Source organism: Apis florea, unplaced genomic scaffold, assembly GCF_048593485.1.
Source record: "Apis florea isolate Af1SG1 unplaced genomic scaffold, ASM4859348v1 contig_3068_pilon, whole genome shotgun sequence".
NCBI classification, from domain to species: domain Eukaryota; kingdom Metazoa; phylum Arthropoda; class Insecta; order Hymenoptera; family Apidae; genus Apis; species Apis florea.
Window position 1 is genome coordinate 591,704 of NW_028256700.1, and position 21,907 is coordinate 613,610.

Genomic DNA, 21,907 nt, shown 5'->3' on the forward strand with positions numbered 1-21,907 from the left:
CTTAATGATCAATAAGTATATATGTATATATATATATATATAGATCGTTTATGTATACATATATATCATATCTTATCAATAATCATCGTATTTTATCAACATCGATGCAAAATAAATCACAATCATTTTTTTTCTTTTATGCTTAAAATTGGCAACTGTAATTCTCATTATAATTCTCAACAGTAGTATATTCCCCTATAGTATAGTATAGTATATTCTCCCGCTAAATACTAAAAAATATGAATCCTCTCACTCATTCGGTAATTACATTGTCCTTACATCTTATAAGTAAAGTGGAGTATTTTGGTTTTCGACACTTCGCTGATAAAAAGAATATTCCATTTCCCACGATATCGCCCCTTATCATGGTTGCGACATGGAAGATCACTTGAAAACGTAGAAAAAATTGGAAAACTCTTGTTTATTACTCTCGTTGTAATAGAGCACACATACATATACCCATCTAGTATATAGTTGACAAGCATACAAAAACATTTAAGATACAGGTATTGTACAGAGTTATACACGAAAAGAAGAACAAAAATATTAACTCTGAGTTTGGTTTAGTTCACGTACAATATGCACTGTCACATACAATATATTATAACATATATGGAGCAGTCGACTTTTTTAACTAAAGATATATATATATATATATATCGTCATCATAACAATGGACGATCGAATATGAAATAAACAATCAAATTTATTCTGTTACGTGATATTAACATTATCATGGAATGTGTCGAAAAGAAATCACTCTATGTTCGACATCGACGAGCAATAATAGGAAATCGACGCCTGATTTCATGTGCGTACTTTTTGTTATTTACGTGTCTTTTTTTACTACTCTAGATAATCTGTCATACGTTCGTTGAATTCTGCTTAGAAATCGGAAAATCGAAAAAAACATGCAATTATATATATTTCAGTAAAATTTTATACTTTTATTTGTTAACAATGAAACAAATTGGAAGCGTCTGTCAATAAAGAAAAAAAAAAAAAAAATGTAATATATAGCTCCTCAAAAATATTCTAAATTTACATAGAACTTAGACTTCCGTTACATTCACTTCTCATAGACTCTCTCAATAAATAAAAGATCTCTGGCTGACGATTCCTAGAATCGTCTAAGAAAAGCTAAATGTTTAGAATATCATACTCTTCAGATAAATATATATATATAAAATTGAGCCTTGTAATTAACATGAAAAACAAATTAATCTTTTTATTTACTTTATACAAAAAAAAAAAAAGGAGTTATTAAATATTCTTTGATAACAAAAAAAAAAAAAAAAAAGTAACCCTGTTAAAGGTAATAAAATGGTGCATAATAAAAATAATTATTCTTACAATACTATGCTTATACTTTTAATGATACTATTTAAAATAATTCGCGCTTATATGCTCTCTGTAAGTTAACAAAACTCAACATAAACAATCGAGAAACGAAATTCGTTCGTTTCGTTTCTATTTTCGAATCTGATGTCTCTTCGATGCACGCCAACTTGAAATCAAATTATTTCTATTCCTTTTTTATACGCGAACAAAGTGCGTGGCTTGTGCGACGAGCAACAACAACAGAAGTCGAACTTTCGTTGAAAATGAACGAAACGAAAGAATCGTCAGCCATTTCTCTAGGAGGCAGTGGCAGTAGATGGAAGAGAGTTGGGTCACGCGAGATTCGTTTCCTGCTCGCCCCATCCTTCACTGTCGCATTCGCTCTCCGATGCCGAGTCACTGTCGCTAAACTCTACAGCAACTCGCCGCGCCAATATGGATGCAACGTCGTTCAACGCGTTCACGCGCTCCACTTCCTTTTGCTCGATCTTCTCTACTTTACGTAATTTTATCCCTGGAAAAATAAACAGATTCTTTAATTCTATTAATATTGAAATTACATAATTTAAGTTGAACAAAAAAATTTAAAAATTTGATCAAAAACACGATCCCTAATAAATTTGAATTAAATCAAAAAAAGAACGTTTAAATAAATTATTTAAAATAGATTGCATCTATTCCCATCCAACCTTCTATTGCATCGAATAAGCAGGCAAAGGATTAATTTCAATAAATCAAATGATAGGATAATTACCATCTCTAATTGCTTTAAGTAGATCGTTCCGCGGATCGACAAGAGGGATGTTTGGGTTGACGGGCTTCCTCAATTGCCCGTCCACGATATTTTTCAATGGTTTCAGAGGTTTCAACTTGGGTGGATTGGTCGCTATCATTTTAGCGATATCGCCGTTGGTCAATGGGAGCGGGGGCGAGGGTCCGTTGGCGACAGGCGGTGGCGGAGGTGGTGGGGGTGGGGGTGGAATATTACAGGGCGGAGAGATAGGTCTAGGGGGTGTGGGGTCGGGGGTGGGAGGTGGAGGTGGCAAGTCTTGGGGAGCGGGGTCAGTTTCATCCGTTCCTATTTGCGTCGAATGATTTGGCGGGGTGGGCGTGGAGTGATGACTGGGCAATGGGCTGTTCGAACGGCTTCCATTTCTATTCAGTAGATGCGACGGTATTGAACCTGAAATACAATTAATTACTTAGACACATCGTATATAGATTTCACGTTGAAATCTAATAAATGTTATATAACCGTGACCACCGAGATTACCATTCATAGGAGGAGGAGACATAGTTTCACCAGGAGGGGGAGGTGGTGGTGGAAGGGTGTCTCTACCGGTACTCATTGATCTTCCCCGCGTTGGAGTGTTGTTGGCGGAGGCTACGGTGGGCGTAGAATTGCTAGAAGTGTTGCTCGGAGGGGCTGGAGGTGGTTGCGATGGCCGTGATCGACCACCCCTGCTCGGGGTGCTTTGACCACCAGGGCTCTGGTACGTTTCGCTACCTGCTTGCCCTTGCCCCGTGCCATAATGCGATCCGTACAAGTTCTCTTCATAACCCTGAGCCACGAAATTTGCCACCCTGTTCGCAAAGAGAGAGAAAAAAAATATATATATATATTACTAATCTACACTTTGTATTAAGATAAATACAAGATTTGTGACGTTAGAGGAAAATTTTTTACCTATAATGATCAGAAGACGGAGGGCTGTAGAGGTGTTGCTCCTCGGGCGGATAACTTCGTCTAAGCTCGATACTGTTCGGCCTAGGTGGCCGTGGCGCGCCGTATCCAGTCATCACCATATCCAGCAACGATTCATCTTGAATATTGTGCGGCGCCCTGTATTGGACACCTTGCGTTGGCATAATATACTCGCCGTGGCCAACGGCCAACTGCCTTTGCCTTTCTCTCGTGTTATGCGGTTGCCTTATACGCTTCTTATGCCTGCCACCACCACCACCGCCACCCTCGTTCCGAGGCCTGTGCGGCTGTATAGTAAAAATTCTTTGTTGAAACGGCCGCCTTATTAGAAGGCAATAGCAAAAGTGCAAGACAAGCTTAAATTTATCAATCGAATATGATTCGATGGTTGATCCGGTTGTAATAATTGTACATGTGTTCATTGGGTGAAGTGAAATTTTTAAAAGAAAGGAAAGGAAAAAAAAAAACGGGATCAACCATTGAACGTGAAGGAATTTGTAGGAAATAAAAATGATTTTTCACCGAATAATGGATTATTGGGCTCGCAGTAAAAAAAAAAAAAAAATAAGAGAGAATATTTCAGATCATGTAAAAAACAATGAATTTGAAAAGTTGTTTCTAACAATGTATTTACAATTTTATTTCCCACGACAGTGAAATATGACAGATCAAAAAAAAAAAAAAAAAAAAAGAAAAAAAAATAAATAAAAAACAATCCTGGAAATGATCAGAGATCGTGAGATTTCGTATCGTATATTATATAATTGATGGCTCGATGAATGATGATGAAAAACTTCTATTGAGTACATCCAAAAGTTGCATGGCTGGCACAGAATGGCATTACAAAGTGATCGATAAATGTGAAATGGTAAGTGAGACAAACTATTCGACTTTGAAAACAACTTGTCTTACAAAAATAGGGGGTAACGATCAAGGGCTTTTTCTGCGTAGATCGAATGTTTCGAGTTGAAATATTGATACGAAAAAAAAAAAAAGAACATTAAATATTAATACCTTAAAGCCAAAATGAATTGAATAAAATATTTGCATCAACTTCGACTTTCTCTTTTGTAAAATTTACAAATAAATGAATTGTTAACAATTTGGCTCTAAGGGAGGAGTATATGTAACAATTTTATGAAAATAAAAACATGAACGAAAATTCTTGTTGGAGTTAAAAAAAAGAAAAGAAAAGAAAAGAAAAAATATATAAAAAGAAAGGTAGAGAGTTATAAACGTATCATTCGGTCTACGTGATAAAAATTCTTTGCCAAGGTCGAACATTGAAGAATGTGTTTGATGACGTTGGCTAATCCTAGCAATGTAAACTACAAACTTTCAAAGCGAGCATCTATCAGCGCAATCTTCTATCAGCGCAAAAAGGTCGGTTAATGAAAATCCACAAAGAAGTGAGCTTGATTATGTATGAGTGAGTGGTTGGCGATCGATAATAATTCATTAAAAAACTGGGTAGTAAGGGTAATAAAAAAACTACAAAGATCCAAACCATCGACTTGCCTCTCTGAACGGTTCGGCATATTCAGACTCGGTCTATAACGAACGGGACATTTTCAATCGTTAGAATCGTATGTATATTATAATCATAATACAACTATAGAAAAAAAAACAAAAAATAACTATATTGTATCGTGTTATCTCGCGCACCTCGAGAGAAAAGTGTCTTATATCTAATAGCGTGTATTTACGTTTGATATATTTTGAATTAAAAAAAAAAAAAATGCTTACAAAAATAATAATAACGAGATTCGAGAACATCCTTATCCTCTGAGAAAAACCAGACAAAGAGAAAGAGAGAGAGAGAGAGAGAGAGAGAGAGAGAGAGAGAGAGAGAGAAAGAAAAATAAAGAAGAAAATCGAGGTGCACGTGTAAAGAGAGAAAAAAATTCTAGAAACGAGAAATATTCATTTACCTTTTTCCCTCGATCGTGTAACTTCTTCTCGGTATCTTTCAGCATCTCCTGACTCCAGAGATCAAAGAAATAATTCGGATCCGTGTAAAATTTTAATCCATCTTTGCCGTCTTCCCTACAATCGATAATGTGTTTAATTTTATTTCATCGTTTTTTTTCTTTAATACTACTTTTTATCGATCCCATCCCTTGTCGAAATAAAAATTCAATCTTCAACGATTGTTCGATAAAAACGTTCGAAAATACCTGTAAACGTTAAGTTTATCGAGCGGTGGTGGCGTATCGCATTGATGGTAAGTTTCCAACATGGCCGTTGGCATGGTGTCCCTGGAAACGACTTGTTGGTCGAACACCACTGAACTTTTGAACGCTTTCCTCATGTGTATATCTTGTAGCGAAACTGAAAAAAAGAAGAGGGGGGGGGGGGGGAATTACAATATAACACCTTGTTACAAAGAAACATAACATCGACGATTAATAATAATCAATAATTTTTTTTCTACTATTTTCAAAAAGTTATTTTCACCAACACCACGAATACTGTACTCTCGGATCGAATACGTGAATATTGTGGATGTCTCGGTCGAAAGGTTAATCCCAAGCCGCATAATTAATCAGCCAATTAACGAACCTTCCTCGACGTTGCTGTCGAGCTGAGTAACTTTGACGGCTAGCCGATCTATCCTGGCCTGTAAGGAGTTGGCCCTGTCGCTCAGCCCGTGAGCTTCCCTCGCGAGCTCGCCGAACAAATCCTCGGCGTGCCTCGATAAACTGGACAGTTGCCTGATCGTGTTGGCCAACGTGCCATTCGTTACAGCCTCCAACTCTGAGGGGAGAGGAAAGTTCTCAGGGATGGTGCCCCGTGCGACGAGCACTGGCTCCACCAGTCGCTTAGGAAGCGGCATTTTCTTCCTCCCAGAACAACGTTCACCGCTCTCTAATTACCTGGAATAATCGTAGATTATCTTTTAGATTTTTCTTACTTCGAGAATACGACGAGAAATTTTAAATGTTCGATAATGAGTTACAATTATACGGATAAGATTAATAATTCCAGCCAATTATTTTTCTTCCTTAAAGAACGCTTGGCAAAAATGTACCGATATATCGATAAACTCTTGGAGAAAAACGAAGAGCGAACGTTTGTAAAGGCATAAAGGAGGAGGTTGACGGTTCCGATTGAACGAAAAGCGACGGTTTCGCGATGGAACAGTGAGAACGGAGAGCGTGGAAAGTAATTTGCAACGTCGAGTGGAAAGATGGCGTGGCCATCGTTGACGGGATGAATATTCGATCTAATTCGTCGGTGCGATCACACGTATCTCTCCTTTGATCTTTCGTAATTTTGCAAATCGAAGCACGAATACGTAGTGAAACGGTGGTGTTCGCGTCTCACAAACGGTAATTTCGATCGAATCGAGAACACGAGGTGAAGTGAAACATCGACGATTCGGTGAAAAATTCGATTGAATTAAGGTTAGGTACGCGAGGTGATAAATTTGTAGCGTAACGAGTTGTTAACTTTGTGTCAAATTAACCTTGTCGAAGTGAAAATATCGGGTGAACGAAATGGAAAAAAGTTGTTCTATTTTTTCCTTTTTTTTTTACAAATTCGTGTAGAAGACGAATTACAAATGATCGAGTTAGACATTTATCACGTTGGATGAGTAATAGAATTGTTATTGCAGGAAGTCGTTCCTGTTCTCAACTGCCCACTCGTATTTCGTTTCACTATCGAAATCAGTTACTTTACGAGTTTCGTTTAATTGTATTACTTTTTCGAAAATTAATTAAGAGATAACTTACGTTTTTTTTTTAAAATTGCAACGAAGTTAACAGAACCAATTTTCGTAAACATACTTAATAACACACTTAATCATATTGACGGAAAAAAAAAAATGTCTCGTACATCACGCAAATTATCAACTTACTCAACTAAGTACACTATCTTCCATGTAAATTTACCTTACGAAAACAACACATTTCGTGAAATAAAATTTCACGCCACTTGCAACGTATCTCACACGTGCATCTAATCCACGTGTGAAATCGAAACGAGAATCGAGCGAACGAATTTTATTCACGACTCGTACTTAATCCTTGCGTAACGTGGGCGCATTTAAACTCGATTGCAATTATTGTGCAAATTTATTTTTCAGCCACTCGCATGCATCTAAATCCATCCAATGAAGAAGAAAATATAGCGCATTCTTGGATCCACGTTGAAATCGAAATCAGAGCGAAGCATACGACACGATCGGAACGATCTCGTGACCGATATATCGCCGAATCGAGTGAAAGAATCGCAACGAGTGCATCGACTGCACAGCCTCGCCTTGACTCCTTCCTCCCTTTCTTTCTCCCCCCCAAGGATCCCATTGGCCCCGATTAACTTGCCCCGGTTGTTGCCTCTTATCGTTCTCTCTCAGGGTCAACACGCGACGATAATTAGCGGACTGGCCGTGCAAAAGGTGCACATTCGTGGCGTGTACGAGTGAAATGGTGAGAAAACGGTGTTGGTGAATACGAGTGTAATTCTGCAACGTATAGATCGACGATCTACGTCGCTACGAATTTCCTTGTTTTTTTTTTTTCCTTTCTCTTCCCTTGTGATTAAGAAATTAAAGGAGGAACACGAGAGAGATGCCTTATCGAAAGAAAATGCTAACCTGCTTTACAATTGTACGCTACACTAATTCACCGGGACTAATTGAAGAAATGTGAATGAATTATTATATACACGTTTTATTTCTTTCTTCGTAATCGTGATTTGAAGGATATATCTCGTGACAATTTCTTTCGTCGCGTTAATTCGTGTAATTATATTGGAAAATCGACGAGTGATGATTTCATCGTAGATTGCACTTTTTTATAATTACACGTCAAAGAGGATAATCAAACGATTCGATGATTCTTCATAAAAAGAATTTTTTCAATCAAAAGTCACTTTTAATCGCATTTTTGTTTAAATCATTATGGAATAATGGATTTTGAAGAGATGGAATTCTGACGTTGGATCTGAATAATAAAAAAGTAAGTATCGTTGGGATTCTAACCTAACTTAATCCATGTATGGGAAGGTAGAATTAAAATAGAATTTAATAGCATCATGCATCGTATTAAAATATTAACGAATGAAGAAACGAGATAATTATACAAATTTTAAATGTAATGAAAGTATATTCATGTATATTTAAATACGGAACAGTATTAACGATACGAGGATGGCCAAACGAGGAGCACATTGCCGGTGAATGTACCGCTATTTCTCTCTACCAACTCCTTAATTAGTAACTAGCAAGTGTAACAACTTAAACGTTTTACACTTAACCTCAACCGGATGTTACACCTGTGAAAAAAGTTACCACTCGTTCCACCAATTTTATTTCAATCCTTCGACATTTATTTCGTGAATAAAATTATAACGATGATTAATACATGAAAAGCATTATTTTTAATTTATTCCACGAATCTATATATTATTTTCTCACGCAAATATCACTTTTATTTCGAGGGAAGCAAATAATTTTTCTTAAATTTTATTATACATAATGCAATGTTCTATATTTGTTATCAAAAATTTTAAATTCAACCATTTTAGATTATTATTATATGCTTTTTTAAATATATTATTTTCCGATTGCGCCCGACACCAGAAGCGGAATCATTAATTCGCAACGGAGGAGCTACTTTTAATTAAGGGTGTGATGGGGAAAAACTGAGTTTTATTCGCCCCCTCGTTAAAAGTCCCCTGCGCAACGACTCTTTGTCATCACTTATGAATGTGTAACTGAATAAAGGCTCTGGGTGGCACCTGTAGGGTCGACCAAACCCTTCTTTTTTCCATCCTGATCCCTTTTGTTTTCAGAGATCGTTGCTCGGATACGTTAGAATAAATGTACACCGAGCTTGCTCTAAACTCTGTGTTCTCAAACCTTTCTCGAGTTGTCATAATAACCTCGTTACGAGGTAATATTATAACAAATAGATCGTGAATTTTTATGCAACTTTAAAATTAAATATTGTTGTGTTATTGAAAATATATTTCAAACTGATATTATTATCCATGTGAAATTATAATATTGTATATAAAAAATTGAATAATAATAAAATAAAGAATTAATTAAACGTATTAATCCATCAGGCTCTCACTCTGTCTTTGAGATCACATTATATATTTATTTTTGTACGATATGACAACGTAAACATAAATGTATCGAAATAAACGGTTCGCCTGTTGAGAACCACTGTTCTAACGATATCCTATTTGCCCTCTAAGGTGGCTCGCTTCGCTACGTTCATCGTTTTAATCTAACACAGTGTAAATATACGAAGCGTTTTGTATATTTCGCGATACGAAAAAGAATCTAATTAGGAAATAAACGAGATAGGCAAGTACATTGCATGAAGATTTTATCATCGGGATGATTATCTCGTCTCTTTGGGTTGTTAATTGCGAAAACCACTTTTGTGCATTAAACTTTCCATCAGTTGACATGGAAAGTGTTATTCCATGCGGATAGGTCAACAGAAGTATCGTTGCTAAGGTTTATGAAACCTTTCGATAGAAGTCGTGTCGACATGTGGGCCGACATTTACGTCGTACAATAGTACGTTATGTTCCGTGAAGAAATAGAAAGTTGCTTGCAATGATCCCTTCTGCCGTATTCCGACTTGACGCGATCCTTCGATCTTACTTGAAATATGAAGTGAAAATTTATATATCCGTGTAAACTTTCCAATAATTTGACTTTTCTTTTTTTTTTTTTTTTTTCGACAATGAAATTAAATATAGATTTAATATGAACTGCAAATGCATCAAATTATTAAAAATTATATACCAAAACGTATAATAAATGTTTTCTCAACAATTTTCTTTTTTTAAGTAAAATTGAAAGTAAAATCGAAATATCACTTTTACAAATTTTATTATACATAATGCAATTATATATGTTCCAATTTTTATTTATTATCAAAAATTTTCAATTCAACCATTTTAGATTATTATTATTATTATTATTATTACAATTCCATACTTTATTAAATATAGTAAATAAAAATTGATAATCGAATTATTTCGATCGTAAATAAAAAAAATTGCTAATATCGTGGATAATGTTAATCATTTACAAGATCTTAAACGTTTCATTTGTTTGAACAAATTGAAGACAAAGAATATATTTGCATATTATCGTGTACGTTATAATTATATCACACAGAAACCAGTTCCTACGCCGCTTTACCCATTCTTCACCGAAGCGCAGATTAATCTCGCGATTTTTGAACGTTTATCGATCCACCCACCCACGCGACCTGCTTGCTTGCATGTGTGTGCACATGTATATAAATCATATGTTTGCCCGACTTCTATCTATAAAAAAAAAAAAAAAAAATCTCATCCAATGCCGGCAAAGTAAATAAATTGCCCACAATGCTAACCGCAATTTTATTTGTTCGATGAAGAGTTCGTACGAGTTAAAACGTTCAACGTACCTTTTCGTTATTTATTGTTTTTATCGAGGAGATAATTTGAAAATTTAATTTTTATCGGAATTCTGGATCGCGAAACGAGTTCGAATATTTTTCAACTCGAACGTTTTTATACTTGATTGAAAAACGCGATTATTTAATATCGAGAATACAATGATTTCCATTTAGATCAATTTATTGATTTATGTCTTATCTCGTTATCTCAAAGATTTGTATCATAAAATTTTTATCTTAATAATTAATCAAATTTTTAAAAATAATATTCTAATATTCTTTCGCAGTTAAAGTATCTTAATTAGGTATATTTATGCTTGATGAAATAAAGTTGAGAAGCCGTACATGCTTTGTAGAAATTAAATCTTTCTTTTTTTCCTAATCTAACGACGATGATACAAAAAAAAAAAAAAATAAATTTTCAAAATCATAAATAAGACATTATATAAAGAATATATATTTAATTTTTAATTGCCTTCCTCCCAAAATGCACTAGTTGGGAAACACTGCAATAGATTTATACTAGATCATACGAGTCATTAGATCCCCCTTTCATACGTACTTAAATCCTCTTCAACGTTTCCAACTCTGCACATCATCTTCGTATCTTACTTACCTCTATGCTTCCATCAAGCATGGAGCTAAATTAGAAACGTTATACATTTTCTAGTAGAAATCTAGAATTAAAAAAAAGAAAGTCTAACTAACCTAACTAGCCTAGAAAAAGATAATGAAAAAGAAATTATAACGCTTTCGCGAATAAGATATCAATAATAACAACTTTTTAATTTTCAATTACCCAAAATACACGCCTCACGTTGGGAAACACTGCAATAGGCCACACGCTAGATTATACTAGAGCGCAACATGAGTCACTATGCGCACCTAAATCCCCTTCAACCCTGTATATATCTCCACCTTTATACATTCTCCCACGCGTTCGATGCCAAGTAGGGATTTACCGATTCAGCCGAAGCTTAGACGGAACACAACTGTGTGCGACCGTTACAACGAGGGATACGATGTACCGACAGAGTTTTCTATCGATTAACAGCCGTGCTCGCATCGATCCATGCGTATAACGAGGGATACCTACCGCCGCGGGAAACGCGCCATTAAGAATTCCACGGGTAATTGCCCGCCGACTCTGTCACGCTTGATTCTATACAATTTCTCGGTTCGATACACGATGCAGTTTCGTCGATCCAATTCGATCTGGAAAAGTGAATTGTTCTCGTTATGGAATTAACGTGTGATTCAGTTTTGCTTTTTCGTTAGTATATTCGCTCGCGTATGAAGTTAATTTAATATTATCGACTGAATATTTGGGTTATATTTATATTATTTTATTTTCTTATTTTTTTTTTTTTGTTGAATCATTTGAATTTATAATTTGATATAAAGTGTAGCATTAGAAAATGCTTTTTACTTGTCACAGCAGATGGAGATCGTTCAATGAATGAAGCTTTGAGCCGGTTCTCATGATCGTCTTGCGTAAGGCGAGCAACATTTAAAGGTCACTATTACGTCTAAACTACTACACTTTACTATCCACTACGCTCTTTGGTTAGAATAAGTAGCTAATGGTCGTTGGAGTCGCTTCTTCTCCGGCTTATTTAATCAAGTATATTAATCGCCATAGCGTATAATTTATCAAGGGATTGTGTTTCTAAGGGAGATAAAAATCAAGAATTCTCTGGAATGAAATGAATAGAAAAGTAGATATACAACTCTTATTGTTATCGAGTACAAAAAAAATGAGATGATAATTCCTTTCCAATTAAAGATGAAGAGAATTAATGGTGGAAATAATACCTGAATAACGAGATCAATTCTTCAACAACGCCTCTTTTCTTTTAAGACCTATCGAAGCAAATTCTGAACACTATTTTTGTGAATGGATTCACAACGGTCGAATTAAAAGTTACATCGTCATTTCTTCGATGGCAAAAAACTTAATGCCAAGGCTTCAGCTTTAAATCAGAATCGTGAATAACTTTTTTATTGAATTGCGTAGTCGCTTCTACCGTGTTTGCATCACTTACTGTGTACGCAACTTATCTCTGATACGTGATAAGAACAGGAAATCTTGAAATCTCGAATTAAATTTCGAAAACTTTCGTCTCTCATTTATATAAATTACAAATTTTTCAACTTCACTTTTTTCATGTTTAAAAATTCATCAATATCCGAGAATTTAATTATCGAATTCAAGGTATTAAATACCATGGCTAACCATTATCTAAATGAACACGCTCTAATTGGGGAAAAAATTACGTGGCGACGTTTCAAGAAACGAGTTGACTCAGCCATTTCAAGCATACGAAGCAAACGATCGATTTAAAAATAATCATTAATTGATTCGAAGGAAAATTAAAATACGCAATTTCCCACGCAATTTAATCCATCGGGGTAACATTTCGCGGAAGATCGAACGAGCGACAATCCCATTAACCCTTTCGCGAGGGACTCGCGAGCAATAAAATGCGAGCGTCATTCTAATTTATTTAGCGTGCATTAGCAAGTGACGACGCGACAGTTCGAATAATCTACGCTCGATCCATTCTGGGCTGCACGTGTGCTCGTATGAAAGGCAAACCTGCACATGTTGTCCATATGGTCATACGGATACGCGTGGCAAGAGACGTACATAGACGTTTTGTAAACGCTCACGTTTTCTATACGACTCCCCGTAATGCTCCTCCGACCGTGTTCCCGCTTTTGTGTTACAGCTCGCATTCGTTTACAAGCAATCTTCACCTACTGATACCGATCGACGATCGACTTTGCTATCGAAGATTTACTGTTACGAGTATACGATAAATATACGAGGCTGGATCTTCTTTGGAAAGAAAAAAAAAAAAAAGGAAAGATCGAATTACGTATCTCTAATGGAATCGCAAAAAGTAGGAACATATTGAAAAACTTACATTTGTTTCGTATCAGATTCGGGAGAGTTAATGATGTATTTATATACGATATTTTAAATGCGTGAAAAATGCTGATTTTCACTAAATTTAAATTGCAATATTGAATTATAAAAAAAAATATGAAAGAGGAACAATTTTGAACAAAGAAGATAAATATATGTATACGACGATTTAAAATGAGGATCAAATAAAGATTGTATAGACACGACTTAGATATTTCAATAGTTTTACACATATGTGACTTTGAACATTAGAAATAAAGTAAAATAAAGTCAGTTATAAAAATATATACGATAACTTGAAAACCAGTGAGACATCTAGCGACAATTCCGGAAATTGACGTACGAACGTTTCGAATTATAATGGAAAGAGAATCGAACACGACTAAATTCATCCTAGCACGATCTAATGGTAACGTAATATAATCGAAGCGTAACGAGAGGACCAAAAGATGCGTCCGATGAATCGGCGTTATAAGCAACAAAAAGCTTATGCTAATGGATGACGTGCAGCGATTTTGCAATATCAGACTCGGTCGACACGCGTGCCTCGAATCGAATCCACTCGTGCACGTGCACACACACGTCTCTGGAATTCCTCGTTTCCCCCTTCGAATGGCATTCTTCAGGCCTCTGTCGTGTCACCTTCTTCCTCGAACAATTGAGTCGCGATGCTATTTGTCGATCCCCAACCGTATATCCGAGTGAGCAAATACCTTGTGAAACCTCTCCCGCAGAAATGGAAACGGATTCGAAGCGTCTCGACATGCTGTCTCATTACTCATCTGCATTGCGAATTTGTCTTTCTAGCTGGTTGATATCGATGTGTTGGCTTCGCGAATTTCGACCGTGAAAAAGTCTCTCGAATTGGTATGGTGCAATATTCCCTTGACATGGAATAGAAACTCGTTTAAAGTAAATATATACATTTGTACTTACATTAGCGTCGCTATCCCTACCACTTCTTAAAAATGAAACCACTTCAGAGTGAGCGTTGAACGTGAACGAGGTAAAGTGTCGAACAAACTCGATTCCTATCGATTATTTTGACAAATCGATAACTTCATAGATGTCACTTTCCGGATTAGTATTCGGCTCCAGGCTGAAGAGGGCAGTACTGTATCATAGTTACCGAATTGTGAATATATTGAAATGGAAACATTAAACGTATATAACTATATACTTTGGGTAAAATAAATTCTTCTATCTTCATTTTATCGAAACTTCGCTGAATGTGCGGAACACCCAGCGTCCCGGTTTACCTGGCCAAGTAGCACATTCACAAGTTGGCGCAGTACCACGACCTAAATTTCGTGTCCGTTAAATATTTCACGTTGCAGTGGTGACCGTGTACTGGAGGAGATAATACTCGACGCAAAGCAGATACGCTTTTTACGCCACGATCCACTTTGTTGGTCGATAACGTTGGTCCATTTATGATCGGTATAGGATAATACACTATTTCAGCATGTACACAAACCATTCAACTCGAAATTACTAACATTTCGTCGGATATATTTTACGAGATATATTTTATATTGCTACTACGTTTCTTCAATGGTATCCAAGATATTTCTTTTCTATAGAATAATTTTATAACTGAATGAACTTGACATCTAACATATTATTATAATGGAATACACGAATAAATAATTCGCTTTCATTTTTGTAATAATAACGATAAGAAATTCCATTAGATATTCCAACCAATCCTAAGAATATGTATTAGTATTTTGCCAAGTTGATGGTAGGATAAACGAAACTTTGTTATGACATGCACCAGTTTCGTTACTTGTTCCCAATTCCTAGCACTGACAGCTTTATAAGCTGATACCATTTATGCTCGTTCGAAATGATGTTCCGGCAGTCACGCAACGTGCAACGAAAGGTTTCTTCTTACCGAAAGAAGACATGGATATGCAAATTATTAATTTTTTGATTAAAATATTTGGTAGAAAACATGAGCATAAAAATAATCGAAATAATTTAAAAAATTACATATAGAAAATAAAATTAAAAGAATTTATCTTTAATTGTGTATTAAAGGATATATTTGTTCGATAAAATGAAAGTTATTTGAAAATTACATTATCTTGAAAGAAGTTGGAACCAATATTAAAATTCCATTCATCACTGGTGGCCAAGAGATGTTACATAAGAGAAAGTAGGTTACGCTAAATTATAGGCTTAAAAGTAATTCACCTTGATCAAAACTGGTATTAAAAGCCCTAATTAATTCTGCGCACAGATTCATTTCATCAATTTATTTTGTCTGGTGTGAAAGATACCATTACGACCAACATCCTGTAGATTTAAAAAATAAACGTAACGATTTGTTTGTGTAAGTAAAACCTGCAATTTATTTATCGATAATATAATTTTAGCGCCATTACATTGTGCGATGAACCACATGCAGGTACCAGTTCCCCGTTTATATTCGGGTCACCAATAAAGAAAGGATATGAGTCGTTGAGATTACCAACGACAGGTTGAATAAATTATACTGATCGTTACGTGTCATAAGAGCGACGTGCAGATCGTTCCATCAACTATTCACAGCTTTTATTCGTACGTTAACAAAGAGACGAAAAAAACTCGTTGAAACTTTTTTTTTAAAAACGAAACTCTTTCTTTTCAACTCTCTTCGTAATTGAACATTTATTTTTTATAGGAAAAAAAAAAAAAAAAAATTATTCTTCTACGAAAAAAGCAATATTGTATTATAATAAATGATAAAATTATTCGATGGTTTTGAATTGTTCATTTTGTTGGGAAAATATTGATTAAAAAAAAAAAAATTGCATCGTTTTCCATTCTTTGACAAGTTCATTATCCCGAACTTCTATGCTAGCATTAAAGTGAAAGTCAATTCGCAGAAACATCTGTACTCGGGTTAGTGCACCAAGAAGATGTCTGAAGTGCATGGGTGCCCTTGAGAACAGCAGGTTCTCATTAGTGGTATTTACTTCATTACCGAAGAAAAACTTAATTAAATTGAACGAACGTGACCTCTCGACCCAACTCTGGAATTACATCCATTTACCTAAAGACTTTAATCGTTTGAAATTTTCCTAATTTTCCTTTTTTCGTCTAAAATAATAAAAAAATTTCTAATGTTAAAAGGACCATTTATTTTTCACTATCCAAGATTTTCTATTTCAGATTTAAAAGAAAAAAAAGATTAGGTGTATTAATTTCAAAAGCCTCCTGGAGGATTAACTTTGTCGGACGAACTTTGTCGTTACAAAGACCATTCACCTCTGAGCGTTCGCTACACATGCCTGTAGGGTGACTGTAGGTCACCCATTGAGATTTTCCCTTAATGCAACGCCTCTTTAATTACAATTCGTCGTGAAAGACGACATTTCAAGAATATGTCATACGTGCATATACACCGTTGACATTTAATCGGAAAAAGTCGTGAACCGAGAGAGTTTCTTAATGAAAACAAAAAAAAAAAAAAAAATTATTACTAAATTATTACTAGATCATATCCCTTTATGTAATAATACTTCGAATATAAATATTTCTTATCTCCTTAACATAGAATTGGAAGAATTTTGATCTTATATATTTTTATTTTTTTTTTTAGAACCAACTTCATCGATGTTCAAAATAAAAAAGTTAAGAGGAAAACGATTTCTTCGAAAGAGAGGAAATAAAATTGAAGTTGCTATATCACCGGCCATTTGTCGCCCGGCCGTAACGATCCGGCCGAGGCTCATGAAAATTGAATTACGAGCGTAGCCAAGAAAAACTTGTTTTCGTTGGTTGTTGGGTAGATACGATCGATAAGGGTGTTAGGAGTGTGAGCACGAAATGTAAGGCACACGGAATAGGCCTGCTCGATTCTGTCGAGCAATAAAGCACAGTTTGGGTTGGCACATACAGAGTGACTCACGATCACAGAAGGGAGACCGTTTCACGCGCTGCTACGACCGCCCGGTCCAATTTACCAACCAGCTTGATCAATATTGCATGTGGCACAACTGCAAACAAAGTCGTGAAACACTTCCTTCCTCCCAGAAATTTTTTTCTTTTCGTCACGATTCTTTCCTCTAAAATATACGTAATATATATATATTTGACATGAGAGAAAAATTTGACATCGAAGGAAAGTTACTCGGATATATATTCAATTGTGGGAATTTCTTTTACACTAAAAACATCAACTATTCTATGTATATTTTACATAAATGTATTCTTACAACAAGAAACGGATAGCTTCTTGTCTCAAAATTCCGAAATACAACTCGTTATCAGATATTGCTTATTAACTTTATTATTGGGACGATGTTCGAGATAACAACGGATCATTAAGTTGTAAATTAACAATGTTATTCATATATACATAATGAATACACATACAATGTCACGTCTCATTAATAAATAATTATCTATAAAGTTTCTCGTTTTCACAGATCGTTCAGCTCGACGATTTCAAACGAAGATGGAATCGAGAGATTTCGTTAACGAAGATAGGTAGATAATGACGCGTTACTTGACGCCGAGCTCCCTTTCTTTTTTTTTATCGGCGAACAACAAAGAACACCGGCGGCGGAACATTCTTCTTTTATATCCGGTTTACTCGATTTTCCTATACGACTCGTCATACCGTTCCTTTGTGAAACGGTTCCTATTTATATATAACACAGAGGGCGCATAAACGCACGTGTAACATGCTCCAACGATTTTTGTATACGGCCAAGGTGGGCGTGCGCCAATATCGCAAACACGGGCGGACAATTACATTGGTGGGAGCCTTGAACATGGCGTATGACGTCACCTCGTCTCTCCCTACTTTTTTTTTATCGCAGCAAGGGGGATAGTAGCCGTGTCCCGTTATCGAGGAGAGTAGTAACCACCACCCCTCCCAGTAAAAAGTTTTTATATACCGATTTAACGCGCGCCCGTTAAGGAAGGAGGGGAAGGATGGACGAAAATATCTTCACTCCCGTTTCCTGCCCGCGAAAATTCAAACGTTAATCGGTTGAGAAAAATTCGTGTATTCGTTCCTCATGAATATTAACGTTAACCTTTTTTTCTATCCTTTTTCACGAGTTAAGCGTATCTCTTTTATTGTGATAGAATTTTTTTTTTTTTAATATTTTTTATCTATTGTTTATAAGTTAAAATTCATCGTTTATATAATTTTTGTCGATGGAGAAAAAAGTTTTAAAAGTAATTAAGTGGCAATTTGGAAATGTTTAAGGGAAAGATATCTATTGTTCATAACTTGTCAATGGAGAAGGAGGTCTTAAAATATCAAAAATAACTAAAAATCATTTGTTGCAGATATAATGATAATTTGTTACAATATATAAAATTTTTCTCTAATAAAAGTAAAGTAAGATATTATGTATTTATTTTAAAGAAAATTGAAATACAATAATGCATATGTAGAACGCAATAGGACAACATTTTTTCCAATATATGATACAATTTCAACTTACAGCATTAAATTTTGAACATTTTTTTTTAAATTTAAAATTTTGTTCCATCCGACATCATTAAAAAGTTATATCTAAATATAACGAAAATTGAATTTTCGTGCGTTGATTTCCTGATTAAAATCCTTAATGAAAAATTGTATTGTATTCACGTACGATCCATTCACGTATAACAATAACAAAAATTTTATTAAAAAGTAAAAAAGTGTTCTAATAATTTCGCGAGCCACTATATGTAATATTATGAATTAAATAAAAAAAAAAAAAAAAATAGAAATAATATCACTTTCAATAAAATGAATATTGATCGTTCAAAATAATACCAGATTCTTACATTTATTCCTCTTCTTCGATACATTTCAATAATTCATCGCGCAATTTTTCTCTTTTCAATAAAAAAATAGAATAAAAATAAAAAAATAAAAAATTTAAAACAAAAAGGAAGAAAGAAAGCAGAAAGGATCGAAAACGCAGACGGAGAATTGACAAGAGACGACGAGTGTTTGTTGTAGAGTTCGTGACCCTACACGATTGTGCTCCGTCTACCTTTACTAATCCCTCCGGTTAAGCGGATCTATCTTGTGCGTTGCACGTTTCCGGTCTGCGGCTTACACTTGTACCGCCGTTTTCACAGCGAACTCGAACGACAAGGCTGCTTGCCTATCCTTATCCAAATCGGCGCGGTTAATCGGGTGGAATCGAATATCGACAACCGGTTGTGGAAATATCACCGTTCGGTTAACCTTGCGCCGTGCGCCTGCCTTGCTGTTACGTATCGAAAGAAAAAAGGCGACTGGCTCGTTCACCGAGCTGGTGCGGTTTTGGACCTCTCCTCGTTGCTCCTAGTAACGCTAGCTACGCCAGAAAACGGACCGAGTGTTACTTCCGATTAAGAAGAGTATTGATATATCTCTTCGAAGGTCGAATCAAAAATATCGAAGCTTATTCGTCGAGTTAATAAGTTTGTTAAAAATCGAAATTTTTGTATTTTATGAATTTTTCATCCGTTTCATCAAGATTGAAAAATTTCCTTCCAATTCTGGTGATATATTCGAAAAGGAAAATAGTGAAACGTTCCTCGTTCGAACGGGGATATATCACGTAAAAATATTTCCAGCAGAATATTCAGAAATAAGGTATATATGTTTGTCCGCATGTTTTCACGTCGAATAATCAATACAATAACAAGCGTATAAAAGCGCTCGCTTTATATTGGTGTTGACATAATATCGCGAGCAAAGCGATATAACGATAACAAAACCGAGCCCCATAACAGGTAACAGGTACTGACATTGTATCCGATTTGAATGTTTTACCATACATAATGCGTGTATCTTTTTATACAGGAGAGGCAAAGAAGGGATCGATAATAAAATTTAAGCCGAAAAACGGTCGTAAGTAAATTTAAAATCTGATTAATAATCATAGCCGAATAATATCGAGACTTGAATCGTTACCGTAGAATTACGTGGATTTAATTCACGTAACCACGTACGAGCATGGTTATTATTCGATCGACCGGTTTCCTCGCAAAATACAAAATACAAAAGTGCAAACGGCCTACGAAGTATATTTATAACTTGTTTGCTTTAAGTAAATAGCCTGTCCTCCTTTCAGGTGAGCGCTGTCATCGCCAATTTAGCGAAGTGCCCGCGATGTCCAAATAGAAGATCTAACGTTGAAGGGAAAAAAAAAAAAAAGAAACGTCGTGTCGCGAGCGAGCGTGATATCGGGTTATAAAATAAAATTGTTTCATTTAAACAAGATTTGAACGAGACGTAAAAAACGTGCGTTACAGCATTGCGTTACACGTGGATATCGAATTGTCTTAATCGTCAGGTCTTAAGTTTCATACGAATCGTATGAAAAAAAAAAAAGCTAATCGTGTAATTTAAAAATAAAGATATCACACACAGAGTGAACTCCATTTTATTCTCCAAAATTTTCTACGTCGATAATGGTTTAATCGATTCATTCAAATTTTTTTTTTAATTTGAGAACCACTGTCGCTCTCCAAAACTTTGCGAAAGCAAAGCTTTTTTTTCCCGCTCAAAACGCGCTATTCTACTACTCTTAAGTAATTTTACAAACTCTACAAACAATTTCTCCCTCGAATGGATCTACTTAACAAGATTTTTTCGATCGATAATGATTTTCCAAAAAAAATTGCTACAACAAATTCTCTCGTCGATTTTACCGCTCTCGGAATCTTCAAGATTTTCATAGGGAATATAACAATATATCCCTATATTCCGTCCAATCTTACCTACCTTACCAACCGTCAATCGAATCGTCCGTTTCCACTTCGAGACAAACGTAGGCAAGGAAGGGGAGAGGCGAGAAAGAGAGAAAGGGAGAGGCGGAGACTGAAAAGCTCGAGTGCCGGAAAAGGAGACGCGGACGCGGTGAAAGGTAGGCGAAACGAGAGTGGTGCTGCGAAAAAGCACAAGAAGGAGACGAAACGGGGAAGAATCCCAACGGACAGTGGCGCGAGATATCGGGTAACATTCGTCATGGTGAGTGCGGAGACGTCGACCTCGTCGCGGAGATACACGCCTGTCGCGAAACTCTTCAACCGACCGTCAACGCGGTGGAACGAGTCCACGACAAATTTAATCTTCTTGACGAGTCGGACTTGGTTTCCGCCGAGAGATTCGCGGCCGATTGTCTTCAGACTGAAAGTTTGAAATAAGTTCGTGTACGAACTGGAACAGTGAAATATTTATGTAACGGACTCCCTATATTCGTGGAATACTACTTTGGAAACTAACTTTTGAAATTTTAAGAGTTGATTTTAAGAGAAAATATAAGTCGATGTACGGGAATGTTGAGTTTTATTAATTTAATAAATTGGATGAAGATAGAACTATCTCGTTTTATCTTCGTTTCCTTTCACAACTTTCTAACCTAACTTAACCTAATAGAATTGTTTACAGCTTGATAAACAAGTAATGTAATATTTTTATGTATTTTCGTATTTGTTTTGAACAATTAGTCTATTTATCTACGAAATATTCCTTAAATATTATTATTCTGTACAAATAAACACCGTTTGAAAATATTATTT

General features: G+C 35.5%; 1 protein-coding gene and 2 long non-coding RNA genes across 8 annotated transcripts in view; 2 read left to right on the forward strand and 1 right to left on the reverse strand.

The window, feature by feature from the left end:
* Nucleotides 1-926: 926 nt before the first annotated feature.
* The window catches only part of SCAR (wiskott-Aldrich syndrome protein family member 3 SCAR), a 38,119-nt gene continuing 17,138 nt past the window's right edge, over nt 927-21,907 (reverse strand). For 4 of the 6 annotated variants that reach the window (XM_086908250.1, XM_086908248.1, XM_086908249.1 and 1 more), the window contains exons 2-9: nt 5,609-5,922; nt 5,224-5,377; nt 4,978-5,092; nt 4,565-4,597; nt 3,029-3,333; nt 2,615-2,925; nt 2,096-2,524; nt 927-1,855 (exon numbers count right to left, since the gene is read on the reverse strand). In XM_086908250.1, coding sequence (XP_086764376.1) covers nt 1,674-1,855; nt 2,096-2,524; nt 2,615-2,925; nt 3,029-3,333; nt 4,565-4,597; nt 4,978-5,092; nt 5,224-5,377; nt 5,609-5,882 — 1,803 coding nt within the window. In that variant the 5' untranslated portion in view covers nt 5,883-5,922 and the 3' untranslated portion in view covers nt 927-1,673. Of the gene's footprint in view, nt 1,856-2,095; nt 2,525-2,614; nt 2,926-3,028; nt 3,334-4,564; nt 4,598-4,977; nt 5,093-5,223; nt 5,378-5,608; nt 5,923-11,260; nt 11,280-21,907 lie in introns of those variants that run through there. The other 2 variants (XM_086908252.1, XM_086908253.1) reach the window with 2 other exon arrangements.
* On the forward strand, nt 6,214-9,109 carry LOC147657599 (uncharacterized). The gene is made up of 3 exons (XR_015292116.1): nt 6,214-6,406; nt 7,137-8,010; nt 8,634-9,109. It is a non-coding gene; the product is annotated as an uncharacterized LOC147657599 (long non-coding RNA).
* LOC147657600 (uncharacterized) lies at nt 19,702-20,540 on the forward strand. Its single transcript, XR_015292118.1, has 3 exons — nt 19,702-20,116; nt 20,187-20,234; nt 20,458-20,540. It is a non-coding gene; the product is annotated as an uncharacterized LOC147657600 (long non-coding RNA).